Source organism: Typopeltis vanoorti, chromosome 20 (genome assembly GCF_054136105.1).
Source record: "Typopeltis vanoorti isolate ZY-2024b chromosome 20, IOZ_Tvanoo_1.0, whole genome shotgun sequence".
Taxonomy (NCBI): domain Eukaryota; kingdom Metazoa; phylum Arthropoda; class Arachnida; order Uropygi; family Thelyphonidae; genus Typopeltis; species Typopeltis vanoorti.
In genome coordinates, this window is record NC_143568.1 from 58,970,537 (window position 1) to 58,987,386 (window position 16,850).

Below are 16,850 nucleotides of genomic sequence, written 5' to 3' on the forward strand. Positions count from 1 at the left end.
AGAGTTATTAGAAGATAAACGTCTCCTTTCACTCAAAAGAGAGAGGAAGAACATCTTCTTATATGCATTTCCTTTATCCTTTATGATGTTTTATCAAAATGCTAACTGATGCTTTCAATGTGAAAGAAGCTGTAAAAAGTCCAAGGGTCGTAACGTTTTTCAAGGTGAATATTCTTGTGTAAGGAATGAGGAGAGTAAACACAGGTCTTCTGAATACATTTTCAAAGCACTCCTGCTCGTGCAAGATTGAAAACCTTGTACACGAGTATGTATCAGGGGACTTGACAGTAAAATTTTAGATAGTAAAGTTTGGTTTCTCATCTCCTCTAGACTGGCTCACTGCAAAGGGGATTTACAATTAAATATGCAGATATATTTAAAATAAATAAATCTTTTGCATGACAAAAAACATCCAATTTGAATATTTATTATAAAAATATCTTACTCGTTTTTTAAGAACGAAGTCTTAACCGCACTGTTTTTTTTCTTTACTTGAATATACTCAATTGATATTCCTTCACTATCTTGCTGGGCGTATGCTGTAGCATTTCCCCATTCTCTCAGCTCATGGTTAAAATCATCATCATCACGAACCATGGGCTCACTGCCCGTTGATGTCTGATGGCTGTTTCACTATCTTCTTCCACCTTTCTTTGTCCAGTGCACAGTGTCGCAGTTTTTGTACACCTAGTCCACACCAGTCTTTTATATCGTCTATCCATTCTCTGTATCGTCTACCTCTGCTGTTTAAACCATCCAAAATACCACACATAAATGTCTTTATCTTCCGGTCCTCACTCATTCTACAGATGTGTCCAAATAATTGCAGCTTCCATTTTATAATCTTCTGTATTAGATTCTGTTTTGGTTCTATCTTCTGATAGAGCTCTTCACTGGGATTTTCTGTACCCATCCTATTCTTAGAATGTTCCTGTAACAAGTTCTTTTAAATGCCAAAATTCTTTTTCTTGATTTCTTATTTATTACCCACGTTTAAAGTTTTGTTTTAGTTTTGTTTGCAGACTGATCACTTTACTTTTCCAGATGTTATCCATGGCCTTCAAATTTGTTCTTCCCTTTGCAATCCTGATCTTTATTTCTTTTTTTACAGTCCAAGTCATATGTCAGTTTACTTACCAAATATGTGAATTGTTCTACATTTTCTATATCAGTTCCATCCACTTGTATCTTTTGTTTCATGTTCTTCTCAACAAATGCCATTGTGTTTGCTTTTTCCAGGTTCATAACAAGTATATATCTCTTCCCTTCCTCATTTAACAGTTTCAGTGTTTTTCGTAGTTCTCTTTCGTCTTCTTCAATAATAACAATGTCATCTGCAAATCTCAGATTGTTAATTCTCATTCCGTGTACAGATATTCCTTTGGCATCTTCCTTCAATTTGTCCATTTCTCTTTCTAAATGTGTGATGAAAATGCTTGGTGATATTGGGTCGCGCTATCTAGTACCTCTGCTTGTTTTAAACCATTTCCCCAAATCATCACCTATTCTAACTGCTGCTGCTGCAACTGCATTATGATAAACATCTTTTAATATAGCTATTCATTTTTTATCAATTCCATAGGATTCCAGAACTGCTAATGTCACTTTCTGATCAATACTGTTAAATGCTTTCTGAAAATCAACAAAGCAAGTATATATGTTTTTGCTTTTTCTCCTAGCTTTCTCTGCTATTAACCTCATTGTCAAAATCTGTTGAATTATAGTTCTATCCTTCCTAAATCTTGCTTGCTCGTCTGCAAGGTATACTTCCAATTGTGTTCTCAATCTTTCTGTTAATATGATCATCATCATCATCACTTTACCAAGGTGACTTATCAAGGCAATTGTTCGATAATGTTTACATTCTAGCTTATTTCCTTTCTTGTATAATGTTACTAATATCGATTTCACCCACTCCTCTGGCATTTTCCCTTCTTTCCATCCATATTACATAGTTGGTGCATTTCTGTAACCATACTTTCACCTCCATATTTAATAATTTCTCCAGTAATGTTATCGTTACCAGGACTCTTGTTGTGTTTTAGCCGTCCTATTGCTTTTTCTACCTCTCCTCTTAAAATGTCCATATCATGCTCATTACCTGGTGGTGATATCTGCTTCAATTCTTCAGTCAGTTTCCCAATGCTATCTGAATCTAGTTTTTCTTCATATAACTCACTACATTATCTTGTCCACGGCTGTACAATTTTTTCTTTATTCATCAAAAACTTGCCTTTTTCATCTTTAATTGTGGTCTGTTTTGGTTGCCACTTTCTATTAATGATTGTGATCATTTTGTATACCTCCCTTGTTTTATGCCCTCCATAATACTGTTCTACAGTGTTGCATTGGGCTTCTAACCATTTCATCTTATCCATTCTGACTGCTTTTTTCACCTCATTACACTTTCTTCTATATTGCTCTTCTATTTGTTCTGATGTATCCCTTCTTATCTTCAACATTCTTTTCTCCTGTACTAACTTCAGTGTTTCTTGTCTCATCCATTTCTTCTTGATCTTCTATTCTTCTGGTACTGTTTCTTCAACTGCATCTTCTATCGCCTTCATTACTCGTTTCACTCTTAAATTCGAGTTTTTTTCTTTCTCCACACTTTTAAGCTTTTCTTCTAACACTGTTCTGTACCTTCTTCCTATTTCTGCTTCACTTATTCGTGCTGTATGTCTTTTATTCTGATGTTGGGGTTTATATTTCTTTTTTAATTTCAACTTGATGTTTACAATCACTAAACTATGGTCTGAGTCTATATCCGCTCCTTGAAAAGTTCGACATTGCTTTACTGATGTTATCCATCTTCTTTTAATCATAATCATATGGTTGAAATGCTTCACTTTAAATCCCAGATAATAATCAAAATGAAATATTAAATAAAAATACTCAAAGTCCCGCGCATTAACCACTGCATTCTACAGAACAGCATGCCAAATAAGAACATCCTCCCCGCTATTGATGACGATCAGAATCATCATGAACATACTATAGATCACTGACCAATTAACCAAGATATCATTATACTGAGTACCATTTCCGTTTTTTACTTTATTTTATTTTTTGATTTGTCTTTATTTTATCTTTTTACAATAAATTAATACTTTTAGCGCAGTTTAATACCTCATAGGCAAGTGATGTTTAGAATATCGCTGGGAAGTTATAGTCATAAGTATTATACAGTATGAATTACGGTCGATTCTGTGGTGAATAGGTTCTATTAACTATTTGCGAAATTGAAGATGTGAAAGTAAACGCAGTACTGCAACTAACAGTATTCCTTAAGTGTCTTTAAGCGTTCAAGGCAGGATGTTTGCCCGAAAATTGAAGCTCGCAGAAAACCCCATGAATTCAATACAGCAATGTTCTATATTGAATTCATGGGGTTTTCTGCGTTTATCCATTCACCGAACATCATTTGAAGGGTTTCAGAGATGTCATTGACTAAAGGAACAATAACAGAACCAATAACAATCATTCACCAAGTTTATCTTCCACTTTGTTTTCCTCGAATATTCTCTATATGGCATATAATATTCGATATTCTGAGAGTTATTAGAAGATAAACGTCTCCTTCCACTCAAAAGAGGAAGAACATCTTCTTATATGCATTTCCTTTATCCTTTATGTTTTATCAAAATGCTAACTGATGCTTTAAATGTGAAAGAAGCTGTATAAAGTCCAAGGGTCGTAACTTTTTTTAAGGTGAATATGTTTTGTTTTTGTTTTGTTTTGCAAGGAATGGAATAAATTTAACTTTGTTCAAATTACCAAAAAGAAATCTCATACATAGAAATAAAGGAATTACAAAAAGTATCCTATTAAATTTAAACTATTTCACTTATTGTAAGAAGGTCTCGGCTCTTGTAATAGAAGTAACCACTGTCGTGATAGCAAATTAGAAATATTTCTTATGTTCTCCGCATTCATGTACGGTGGTATGTCGTTATTGGTAATCTTTGCGAGCGACCTATTCGTAAGGGAGAAACTACACACGCTCTGGAAGCTTTCGTATTGCGTGGCTTAGCGATATTAGCCACTCTTCGCATGTCGTGAGTGAAACACAATACGGTTATCGTGGATAAACATCCAAGGACATCTGGAATGCCGTTTATGACACGCCAGCTATAAATCATACGTTCTTCCTTTTCTTTAAAGGTCTGAAAGCATTAAAACACACACACACACACACACACACACACACACACACAGAGAGAGAGAGAGAAATAAACACCGAGTATATGAGAGCAACTGCATCTTTAGTGTTTTGGTTTGTCATGAAATTGAGCCATTGATAGATTACTCACGTGAATGAAATGTACAAATGTGTATGTCATTTGGAAAACTTATCACTCCTTTATAAATTTATTAATGACCATTAAATTTATCCACTTTGCAATTCCTACAATGATAAATTTTGTTAACTTGTGTGAGAGTACTAGCTAATTAATTGGAGGACCGCACTGGAAAAAAGTGTTCCATTTTTGTCTCTATAACAGGTTTTTGAATTATATAACCCTAGTCCACTAATGTTGTGCTTGTAACCTTTCGTGAATGTGATTCACATCCACAAAATGTTGTGCCATCTTATAGATCACGCTACGGAGGCAGCACTTCAATTTATGGGGAGAAAACGCAAACGTTGCTATGCTATCAACATATGTAATAGCATTTTTCTTCAAAAGTTAGTTTTGGCATGAAGCATTATGCAAAACGATACTTAATGTTAACGTAAGAAAATCTGAACCCTTTTATCACGATATACTTGTCACGCGACGCCTCTTGGCAACTCCAGTTTAAAATTGTAGTCTCCAGTAAGCATTGTGCTTGTTTAAAATCAACACTAATAACGATTTTTTTCATTAATTTCTTTCTCGACAACTTCTTTCACAACATGACGCCATGTTGTGAAAGAAGTTGTCGTATACTGCCGAAGTGGCTAAAGACACGAGTTCAATGGATTGTGTCATGTTTCTCCATCCTTCTTGTCGAAAACCCAAATGAAAACCCAAATTTCAGAAAAGAGAAACCAATGCTACCTCCGTATGAGATTGGTTAAATCACCTCATATGAATATCTTAAATGTGTAATAGTAAGTCTGTAAACTGTATATCGAATCTTCTATGAGCAGGATTGTTTTCTTCGAAATAAGGAACGACAAGCTTTTTTTACCAAAAATGCAGGAAAAACTCAATAAACACACACACTTCTTAATTACTCCTACTTTGTAAACGGCTTGTGTGGTTACTCTATTCGTTCTTTGTATTTAATTTTTTTTAATTACCTAATATTTCTTTATAAGAATACAATTAATATTTAGGAGTGATTTGTAAGATAATAAAATTTTTCTCATTCTTATTAGCCTGTTGGGACAAAGAATCCCTTGATATATTGAATGAGATTTGCATGCCTTTGTGATGTCATGCAAATGGATAAGTATCACGATAAGAACATTAACTTGTAAATACTATAATTAATGCAATTATTATTAACGCTTTATGGAAAGGGACATTTCATAATAGGTAGAAATTAAAGGCGAAATTAACAAAAAAAAACACGAAAGGACAGCATTGTATGAAGCATTAAAAAACGATTTTTAATGCTTCATAGTTAAGACAATTCACTGCCATTGAATGTGAAAGGGCAGTCGAAGGTTAATCTTCAAGTGGAAAGGCTAGAAATGCGTTTTTTCTTAAAAAAGAATAAAGCTCTACAGAACATAAAGAAACATTAATATAAATATAATTATTAATAATATAATAAAACACAGTTTTCAATGTTGTCGACTACAATTAAATCATTTGAAAGATCCAAAATATAAATAAAATAATAAAATAAATTTAATAATACCCATGACACACTGGAAGGAAAGACAAATACATCTTTTTATATATATTTTTAAAAGTTACTACCTTATTCAAAGCACCTTTAGAGATATTTGATAGTAAAATAGTTCAGGAACGTATTAACGTACTCTATATTAACGTGGTTGCTTCGCCATTTTGACAATCGTAAAAAAGGGCAATGTTTATATAACGGGGTTCATAAGAAGACTCTGTATAAGACTAGACCGTATTATAAGTATTGATGACATAGTTTACAGCTGATTTTCATTTTGCACAGATGTCTTTCTAGGTGGAAGAAATAATCTATAGACCAAATGGTGGATAGAATACACAAGGCCTCTCTAATTATGGCATTAGCACTTACATTAATTTCATACAAAATCAAATATGACATCACAAAAGAATTATATAAAAATGGTAGGAATCATCCTCTCGCTTATCCCTAAAGGATAAGCGAGAAGGAAAATACATGTGATCCTTCGAGAATGCAATGAAGAAATGATTGCATTTTTACTCAAATTTAATGACAGCAAATTAACAATGTTTGAAAGAAATGAGAGTAGATGGCGATGAATGGTATTAGATGGCTTTAGAGTATCGTAATCACCAAAACTGCGGATATATTTTCAAGACGAGGAGGATAAACAGAAAAATCTCTTGTGTACATTTTTTCGGATAATTTGTGAATATTTTGTTAATTTTTAATGTCGAAGATCCCGTTTTTCCATATTCCTAAACCTGATCTGTTTGTTATTTATATTGGGACTCTTTGAGGATGAGGAATCTAATGGATATCTTCCTAAAACATTTTCTTAAATTCTACACATACGCTCGCACGCGCGCAAGCATACCCACATACGTCTGAAGGAAGGAGTGGTCGTTGTTGCTTTGGAATTAATCCGAAGCAATGAGCGTTATGAGGCTCGTGCATTACGCCTTTTCATTATGTGTTCTTTGGCTGATTTGTCTCTTCTCTGGAATGAAACACACTAGTTTCCGGGATAGAAAGAGAGAGAGAGAGAAACTCCTCCATCATCTTAAGAGATCGAAAAACTACCTTTCAGATTAAAACCATATTAAAGTTTTTCTAGTCTTAGAAACCAGGTCTTTTAACTGAAACCCATTTTCAATTCCACTTAAGGTATGTGGAGGCTCCCAAAAAGTTGCATTTGGAATTTGAAATAAGATTAGAAAAGGTACGATCCTTGGTTTGAGAATCCGTTCTTTGATGGCATAAAATCCGAAGAAATTTCTAATCCTTTTCCGGGTGCTCTATACGAATTATCCATCGTAAAAGTTACTTTATTTTATTGCATTGTTTTTCTTATAATAGTTTTTAATAGTAGCGATAAAACTGCTTAACCGTTATGAAGTTATTTTTTTATAATTCTGAAGGTTTATAGCAGGTTTATAGTAAAAAACCCATAGGTTTTAATAGGTTCTTAAACACCATCCTCGGTGTAAGCACACACACTTCCATTGTACACCATATTGCATTGCGTATTAGGGCTGCCCCTTATTACGGGCTGCAGAATCCAAAGTGAGATCTGGAAATGCATGTCGTTTCCACTTATTTTGGGGCGCCATTTCTTTCATCCACCACATCGAGGAAAATCATAGAAGAAGCCATATCGATGTAAGCAGTGATTGACATCGAGCCAATTACGAAATTCCTGCCATTGATCTTAATGTTCGCTGTGCTTAACGCGCGGTGCATAGAATCGAGAGAAGTCTTTTTGGAAATCCTTCGCATACTTACATAAGAACCCCGCTGCACCGCCGCAATAATGCTTTCTCGTTCGGACACATTTTATCCAACTGCACTCTTCCATGGAATGCGGACGCTAGGATATGTTCCGCCTTCTTACGATTTCAGGAAAATTCCGAATTCTCGTGGAAAATGTCGCTCGTATTCAACGGCTGTGACAACACTATTTTCCTCGCAAAATTCATTAACATATAAAATTCCTGTTCGACATTACAAAGCTGAATGACATGTAGAATTCATCATTCAAAACAAGAACTATGTTGTGAAACACAACAATAAATTACAACAGTTGGTTGCAGCGAGTAAGCAAAATTTAATTTGTTTCATGATTGACAGAGCTTCATGTACGAAACTTGACGACTCGCTGTGTATTTTCCTGAGAATGGAATATTTGAGAATCTGCGTAAACAGGAGTTGTAGATTCTTGAATCTGCAACTTACCACATAGGCGTTAATTCATTTATTTAAACTACAGTGCTTTTTAACAAAATAAATAAAAAACCACTACTGCGTAACCTTCTACATTGGACCTCTGCTCATACGAAGGCTTTTTTTTACTCAAAATGACATCTTTTATAAATGACTGAAATCAATCTTCTTGACTCGTTGTGTGTGTGCGTGCGCAGTACAGAATAAAAAGTTTTTTTTTTTTTTCCCCCGCATTTCTGAAATGGATTAGCTAGTCTGTATTTGAATTGCACTTTTTGGACTACATTATTAATCATAAAAAAAAAAAAAACGGGAAGGCATATTTTTCATTTAAAACAGCGCATGTATATGTATGTTCATGTGTGTGTATTTTTTGAAAATTAATTTCCTACTATTATAAGATGGCGATTGTTTTTCAGTGTTTATCAGACACATACTTTCGAAATGTACATACAAGGCAATGTTTCTTTGCTTTTCGTGCTACTGGAAACTTGGATTTCTAGCTGTTTCTTTCCTTATATCAGTGCACTTTATGATCGTGACTAGACCATGCTACTGATCGTAGAAACTCCCAGTAGTAATCCATCTGAAAGAGATGCTAGCTGTGGTGATCTTCTAAGTTGGTTCTTTTGATGTTGTTCGCTACATATTTATAGAACCTTCCTGAGTACACTTACTCGATGCAACTTTTTATCTGAACATATCAATGCAATGACTTTTGATATCAACTTGGTTTAGTGTTTCTTCCATTGTGAAACTTCAGGAGTCACTGAATCGAATCTATCCTTTCTTCTATGTCCTAGTTTTGAGATTGGATATTGTATTGTGAAAGAAAGTAAACCCAAAATAATACAAATAACGTATCTACTGATTTTCACACAGAAAGGTTATACTTTTCCAATCTCCATCACTCTGTCACCCAGAGTCATTAATTAGGTTATGTAATATATTACTAAAATAAAATCAAAGTCAACCGAAACAATGAACAAGAAAATGCATTATTATTATTTCTGTATATTTGCAGACGAAGGTTCACACTCATTAACGATTCAAATTAACATTTTTCAATGAAATACGTTTTTAAAGACAGTACCATACAGCACTAAAATTATTCAACACTTATGAAAGGAATTCATCTTCAGTCTATTCGAATTATCTTTTTATCTGAAGTTTGAACTTCAGATAAAAAGAAAAGAATTTATTGATTGTTGAGACACTCATCTGGTTTCAGAAACAGGAACTTTTATTTCATATTTTTAGCCCACTTCATACCAGTATATTGGCTATTACGATATGGACATCAACTATATTTAAGACTCAGGTTTCCTGTTAGGAAAGAACATCATTCTTCATCATAGTAATTGTTTTCATATTTTAAGACATGATATGTTGCTTCCCGAATATAAATGCTCACAATAACTGGAAAATATAAGATTTTCTAATAGCAGGACATAAGATCTGATACTTTTCGTACTTTTGTTTCATAATTTTCGCCTATCCGTTTTTTTAATCCTTCTTCTCCTTCTTCTTCTAAAGCCATTTCATTTTTATAGTTCTTCTGAAGAAAAATTTCAGTTTTTAGTTCTTCTACACTCGTTTCATTTTTTAGTTTTGTTTTCTAGAGCAGTTGCATTTTTTCCTATCTTTCTTGCACTAATTTTCTTTTCGATAAAAGTGTTTCTCTTTTTTTGTTGTCATCTTACTGATCAGTGTATACCCTCGCCAGAATGAGCAACGTTTCCTTTTATTTTTCCATTTTCTAATTCTAGGTTACCCGATTTTATGTAACCTCAAAGTTGAACGAGAATTCACTAAAATTTAATACTTTATTGATGGCAAAAACGCTTACTTATGGCAAGCTAGACCTTATAAATAGCCTAATGGATAGCGGAAATAATGAAACCTAAGATACCCACCGGGATTCGTCTTAAAAAATAATCGATTAATTGTCAGAATAAGAAAATATCACAAAGAGTTTCACAAGCCAAAAGAGATGTGGTAAAAGTAGAGAAAATTCCATTATTCTGTCAAAAATATTCACTGGAATTTGTCGCTATTTGTCCTTAAAAGAATTATTTCATTATTTTATATATTATTTTATAATATAATTCATTTTATATTAATTACTAGAATAGATCGTCATATACTAAAAGTTTTTTTTTAATCTAGCCAAAGCGCGAGAACGAATGCCAAAATCAATTTCAGTTGTCTTTGATCGATTATCTACGGTTTTTAGAAGTACCAGGATTTGTTTTTTCTTTTCGGAGGCTGAAAAAAGCTTGATAATTTCAGACGACAAATTCAAACAACAAAAATAAATAAATAAAAATAAAAGCAATAACCTTAATACGAATAGACACAATTGAGAGAATCATACAAAGGTGTATAGCTAACTTCGAAGTGACATGTCCGGCCCATCACTTAAGACTGTCTGGTTGTAAACATTTTGGTAAACTTCATTAACATTTCATAAACGTCCCTAAATGATATTTTTAGAACACTACATTGCCTAAAAGTATTCCATTCCGAAATAGCACATATTAAAGGCATCATCCTAAGAAAGAAAATAAGTATCACTTTTAGAAAAACTTAATACGACAAAAGCAAACGTGTTATTATTTACTCTGATAACATTCAATCTAAAATATTATCTCACATCGCTCTCCCTGGGACTCCGTTACATTCAGATATATAGATCATAAGAACATACTAGTTTTCGAGAGTTCACGCCAGGGTGCTCTGTCATCAGCATATATGATGACAAAGTCATTGGAACTAAAATATTCCAAAATGCAGCAAGTAAGCAGTTTCCTTACTTTCAAAAATGGAGCACTTCAAACGAGCATCTCGCATTCAGCTGTTATAGCTATGCCAAACTGTCCTCGATGAAGGAACTTTGAGTGCGTGGCATGAAATCCATGTTTTTGCTAGGACGAAATGCCCTTTAACCTACAAATGCACCAACTTCATGTAGAGAAATTTATTCTGTTATATCTCACGATGCCGATGCTGTTTTTTTCTGCTCTGTTATTACAGCCAGAAGTTTAACTCAGCATTTCGCAAATGGGAATTCAACACATGAGAGAGAGAGTATGGAGATATGGGCCTACGATACACCATTACCGAAGGCAAGTAAAGATATGCAAGAAATGCGATATACATATTAGTATGGGTAGAGATCATTCCATAATGTATTTTATACATAATGGTAAAGTTAAAAATACTAATATTTCAATTGCTCTTTCGCGAACCTTGTGTGTACCAAGCAGGTTTCATTAAATAACTCACATATTATGATACATAATGTTCTCTCTCTCTCACTCACTCACTCACTCACACACACACACACACACACACACACACACACACACACACACACACACACAAACTCCAATATTCCCAAGAAAGCCTAATGAATTGAAGGAACGCATTCACGAAGCATTTGCATCGATGATTGCCGATATATTACGTTGGTAGATGAAGACAGAATATTTGCCATGTCTGTAAAAGTACACATATGGAATTCACGAAGTTTTGTACTTTCGCTCTACTAAACAGTGTTTGATTGGTTACGTTTCCTGAACTGGCTTTAGAGAAATAAGCATTTATAATCGACAGATGTTTGTGAAATATAAGTAATGGAATGTTTCTACTTCAATAAGAAGAAAGCTGAACGTTGTCAAATAAAACTTCATAGCCAAGATAATTAGTATCAACTAATTATCAAGGTAATGTGCGGAAAATGTGCGAAATGATAAATATTAGTCAGCATTGGATAATTATTTTCGTTTACCTGAAAAACATCGTATGGTATGCAGTGTACGTAATGATCTCACAAATGCAAAAGTCTTGGTTTCATCGTCCGAGCGGTTAGCCTAGTGCCTATGCAACCATATGCCTGAGGAAGGGTGTCGTAGGTTCGAGCGCGGACAGCAGGGTTTTTCCCCCAATTTATCCAGGGTTTTTCATCCCACAAGCAGGCAAACCGGCCCAGTGAACACACGGAGTACAGTCAGGAATACTGACCCAGCCATAGGTCTGATTCGTCAGCTATGCCGGTTCCGAAGCCCGGATAAAATTTGGGGGGACTGAGATGGTGCCGTATCTCCCCGTAAAGGGGTCTCACGGTCGTGTATCATCATACGATTATTATTATTATTGGTTTCATCATCACCATGATGAGTGGTTGTAACAGGCACTGAAGTGACCACAACATTCCAATTGCTTTTGAATTTCGAAACCATAATCTGAGAAGAAGAAGAATATGAGAATAAGGTGGTTAGCCCTATTCCTATACGTATTCTTTGTATATAAATTGTTATTCTGGACGGTTTGTCTGATTGCATGGTGAAAAAAAAAACCTACGTTTCTGCAAGAAAACCTTGCCACATTCGAATGAGACCGGTTAACTCACCTTCACTTGAAAATGCTTTATAAAGTTTTTTTGAGTCCCAGGTGGGATTCTATTCCAGATGTTTCTAACTAAACGGCTTCGTCTATACCGACAAAATTACGGAGGCTCTAAAATCCTGGTTTCAACCGGCTTAATTTGGAATCTTTGCCAAAAAAAAAAAAAAAACCGTTTACTTCTGAATAGTACGACGACAGTTGGTATGCTAGTCATACAATCTACTTAAAACTGGGGTTTGTGTCTATTTTTGTGGAATCGTACTAAACTCCGTTTGACTACTTCGCCAGATGTTTGTGAAATCAGACAAACATCTGGAGAATCAGACTTCCACGTAGCGAGTAACGAACGTGTACATTACTAATCGGTATTTCAGAGTCACGTATTATCATCAGTCTTAACAGACGTACTTATCTACAATTTTCCATTCCATTTTGATTTATTAATATTATTATACCCTCCATGGAGTGGACAGGCTCATCATTTTATTCCACTTTATTTCGTACATCTAACAAAACATCACCAATTCCTGAACTCAGTATCCGATTAATTGATGGGATGATATACTGTGCAATGTCCAGAATATTCTGGTTTTTCATTTACATTTCGAAGTATGATATCCATTTTTTTATAAACACGTGCCTCATTTTAATGAGAATAAACAGTCGTAGTGTCACAAAATAACGGACGTACGTTAAATAGCAGGAATTAAATACATATTAGACGTTTCGCATTCACTCATTTAGAAAACCAAATGTGAGCGCTAAAGTAATAGAACGCAGAGAACGTTTTGAAGTACGTCTCATTTTTGGTTTTTCTTTCTTTCTTTTTTTATTTTTGAATGCAATTAAATCAGAAACAAGTTTCATAATTTAGCAGACTCTTGTGAAGATTCGGAAAGAAGGAAGAATCATTACAGAATAGCAGTGAAACAAAGTAACGAAGAACAGACTAGATTAAGATTCTTAAGCGCAGCATTTTGTAAATGACTCAATGAATAATACACTAAAAGAAAGGCCTTCAGTCACACTGGAATCACTCTGATTTCTCCTGTTATTTAGTAATGATAACGTGTTAAGTTGATGACGATTCAACTGATTTCAAGAGTCCGTTAACCTCCGGCCCACCCAGAAGTGTGCTACGGTAACGAACAGTTCACTTACCAGCTGCTTGCGCTATGAGCAGAGTGACGTACAGAACCAGCTGTTGGCCATTCCATCCACGCACAGATCTTGAGAGGAATCCGAGAGTCCCAACCACTCCAAAGGAAGACATAGTCGAGGATTTTGTTTTTGGCAACGGCAGGATGAACACGGTTGAATGTCAGCCAGAAATAAGGGAACACATGCCGAGGAAGAGGAGGAATGCCGCCTATATCCGTTGTAGTGTTCGGCACATGGCATACACCGCGTTCTCAGTAACCGTGGGCGCGGGAATAGAGAAGGGAACCATCCCACACATCATTTCAATGAATATCCAGTACTCTGATTACGTAACGAGGTCCACATGCCTTCGAAACATCGTCATTACCGTGGCGGATCCTCCGAGATCGTAAACCGTGCTGCGGAACAACTTCTCAGTGGGAACGTTCAAGAACAGTGACGCGAATTCCGCTCTTTCTAACGACCTCTTTCTCCACTCTCATGCCGGAAGTGACGTAATGATATCGGTTGGTGCCCAGCGCACGTGAGGGGGAAGGGGGTAGCGATGCTGTGCGCACCCGAGAACACCGGTCGATAGAACAGTATCCGCAGCTGATGAGTTGGAGACGACAGTAATGCTTGAGAGCGGGCGTTTGTTTCTGCAGAGTTGGCTTCGCCTTCTATCACCCGATGTCGTGCGGCCAAGCGCACCCCACCTCTCTCTATATTATTCACATGACAGTATACACATTCTGCGAAATTATTTTGTTGTAAGGGGATAGGCCTACTGGATATCATGAAAAACGACATTTTGCTGGTCATGTTATTCACAACATAAGTAACAGATGGATTCTTCTTTTCTTTACAAAGTTGATCAAATCGTGACGGCAGTGGCGTCACGAGTACATTAAAGTGTAGGGTTCGGAGACTTTTTGGCTGCACACACAGTTTTTAAGTGGGTGTGGCCTTTACCTAAAATAAGCACTTATTGTTGGTTTTTTTCTTATTTTACAGCAGTGTGTGTCTACGCTTAACTTTAATGTCTCGAAAGTGTGCCAATATCGTCCGGTGACCTCGCTGGGTAATAGTATCTTCTCTACAATCCATTTCAGGATAAACAGAGTATCCATTACCTTCCATATACAAAGACATATTAAAAATCATCACATTGAGAATATTATAGAATATAAACGGTTATGACAATTTCTGAATGACTCCTTTAGCTTCTTCAGAGTTTTTAGAGATACCGGAAGCTACATAAGCATCGTATTTCGATTCCAAATTTTATCTGAATTATATTCAATCTAAATTCGAACTGAATTTTAAACTAGTAAAATCTTAGGGAGCTGATTTATTGGAAAGATCAGTGAAATACGCTTTCGTAAATTGTGAAATTATCCATCCAAATGCATACGTGGCGAAACCCATCATCTTCATTCAAAACATAATAATTTATTTATTTTTAATTCAACTCTTCTCTAACTAATATATAAACATTATTTGCACTGAATAATCCGAAGCGTATGTTTCTGACTTTGGGAAGGCAATTCTTCAGATATTGGAACAAATGTTTCATATATATGAGGTTATATCGAAAATTCTTTTCGAACATTTTAAATTGGCACATAGTTGTTTACGAGTATTTCAGAATATACAAATAAAAGATTAATATTTGTGAGTTTTCTGGGGTTTTTTTTCGAGCAGATAAAGACACTGCAGTGGCTGTTATGACATATCGAGTATGGTTTCCTTCCTGTTCGCTACAACACAGTCAGGCGATTTGAGAGATGTTCAGTAATATCTGAAAAACTCTCAAATTCCTCACGGTGCATATGTACATGACGGATGTCCGTCATGTACATCTTCTATATATGTATACGAATAAATATTTCTCATGCTGAATGATGATAAACCGATTCAATTCAAACTTGTCATTGATGCGAAAGGTATGGTCGAAAGAGAATTTTTGCCACTTCGAAGTCAGTGCCGCGTTAGATACTGCCATTCATGGCAACAGACATCTAAAAATCAAGTACGTGCTAGGTCGTACATTTCACCAGGAACCGTCTAAGATATCAAACAGTTTTGCCTTCATTATAAAGAGATGGTAGAACAGCTGCTATCGAAAAACGTTCGGTAAGGATAATATGACTATACATGCTCTATTCACCCGGCAACATATATAATATTATAGGCTCTGAGGACTGGATTTTTGGCTTAGATCGCTACAGAAGATAAATGCTGTAGTCATCATTACAAACGAAAAAGCAAAACTATAACAGGTTGTTACATTCAAAGAGTGTCACTGAGGAATTCATGAACATCTGAAGCGACTGTGTAAATGTCTCAATGAACATCCGTTTCCATAAATTAAGGACCAAAGAAGAATCACGATAACTCAAAAACTGTATGTTGAATTATTATGCAATTCCATGAAAAGCCGTACGAGATGAGATATGAAAGAAACATCCACACGAATTATAAATAATTTAATTCTATAACAAATTGGTACATGAAGATAATAGTCAAAAACAAAAGGTCAAAGTGAGATTGTTAAATTGCCTCAATTTAACAACGCTACTAAACATTTAGCAACGCTAATGCTACTGCAAAGCTCTCCTAAGTCCCTCAGGATTTTGGAGAAGAGGGTTAAGAGCAGCAAAACGTCTTCCTAGAACTTTCTGGACATATTCAATAGGATTAGGGTTAGGTGATTTGGCTGGCTAGCCCATACGTTCGACAGTATCTTCTTGAAGATATTGATTCACGAGATTCGCTCGATTAGAACGAGCATGATCGTCTTGCAGAAGAAAGGTCTCTTCTACCGCATCCGCATATAGACGAACATAGGGACTGAAAACTTTTTCTATAAATTGCTGCATTCATGGTTCAGCTAGGAAGCACATATAGGTCGGTGGGTCTACCCAAAGAGATGCCTCTCTAAAGCATCACACTAACTTTACCATAATTATCCCATTCACAGATTTTAGAGGGGCAATATCTACTTTTCCTAGTGTCCCTGGTTCTCTCTCTCTCCATATCGGAGGAGCGCCTAGTTTCGCTTTGTAGAGTAAATCGTAACTTGTCTGTAAACAATACCGTCCCCTATTGGTGTTGCGGTGTCTCTCCCTTTTGAAACGTTCTTTCCCGTAGTGTGGGGATAAGAGGTCGCAGAATACCGATTGCCTAACATACAGAAAACTTACGCGAAACTTTCCCTTCTGCACAATGAAAGCAAAGCAGATATCAAT

General features: G+C 35.5%; 1 protein-coding gene across 1 annotated transcript in view; it reads right to left on the minus strand.

The window, feature by feature from the left end:
- Window positions 1–13,732, minus strand: part of LOC150095469 (uncharacterized) — a 142,556-nt gene extending 128,824 nt beyond the window's left edge. The window contains exon 1 of the mRNA XM_090410684.1: window positions 13,621–13,732. Coding sequence (XP_090266810.1) covers window positions 13,621–13,732 — 112 coding nt within the window. The remainder of the gene's footprint in view (window positions 1–13,620) is intronic.
- Between the last annotated feature and the right edge of the window lie 3,118 nt (window positions 13,733–16,850).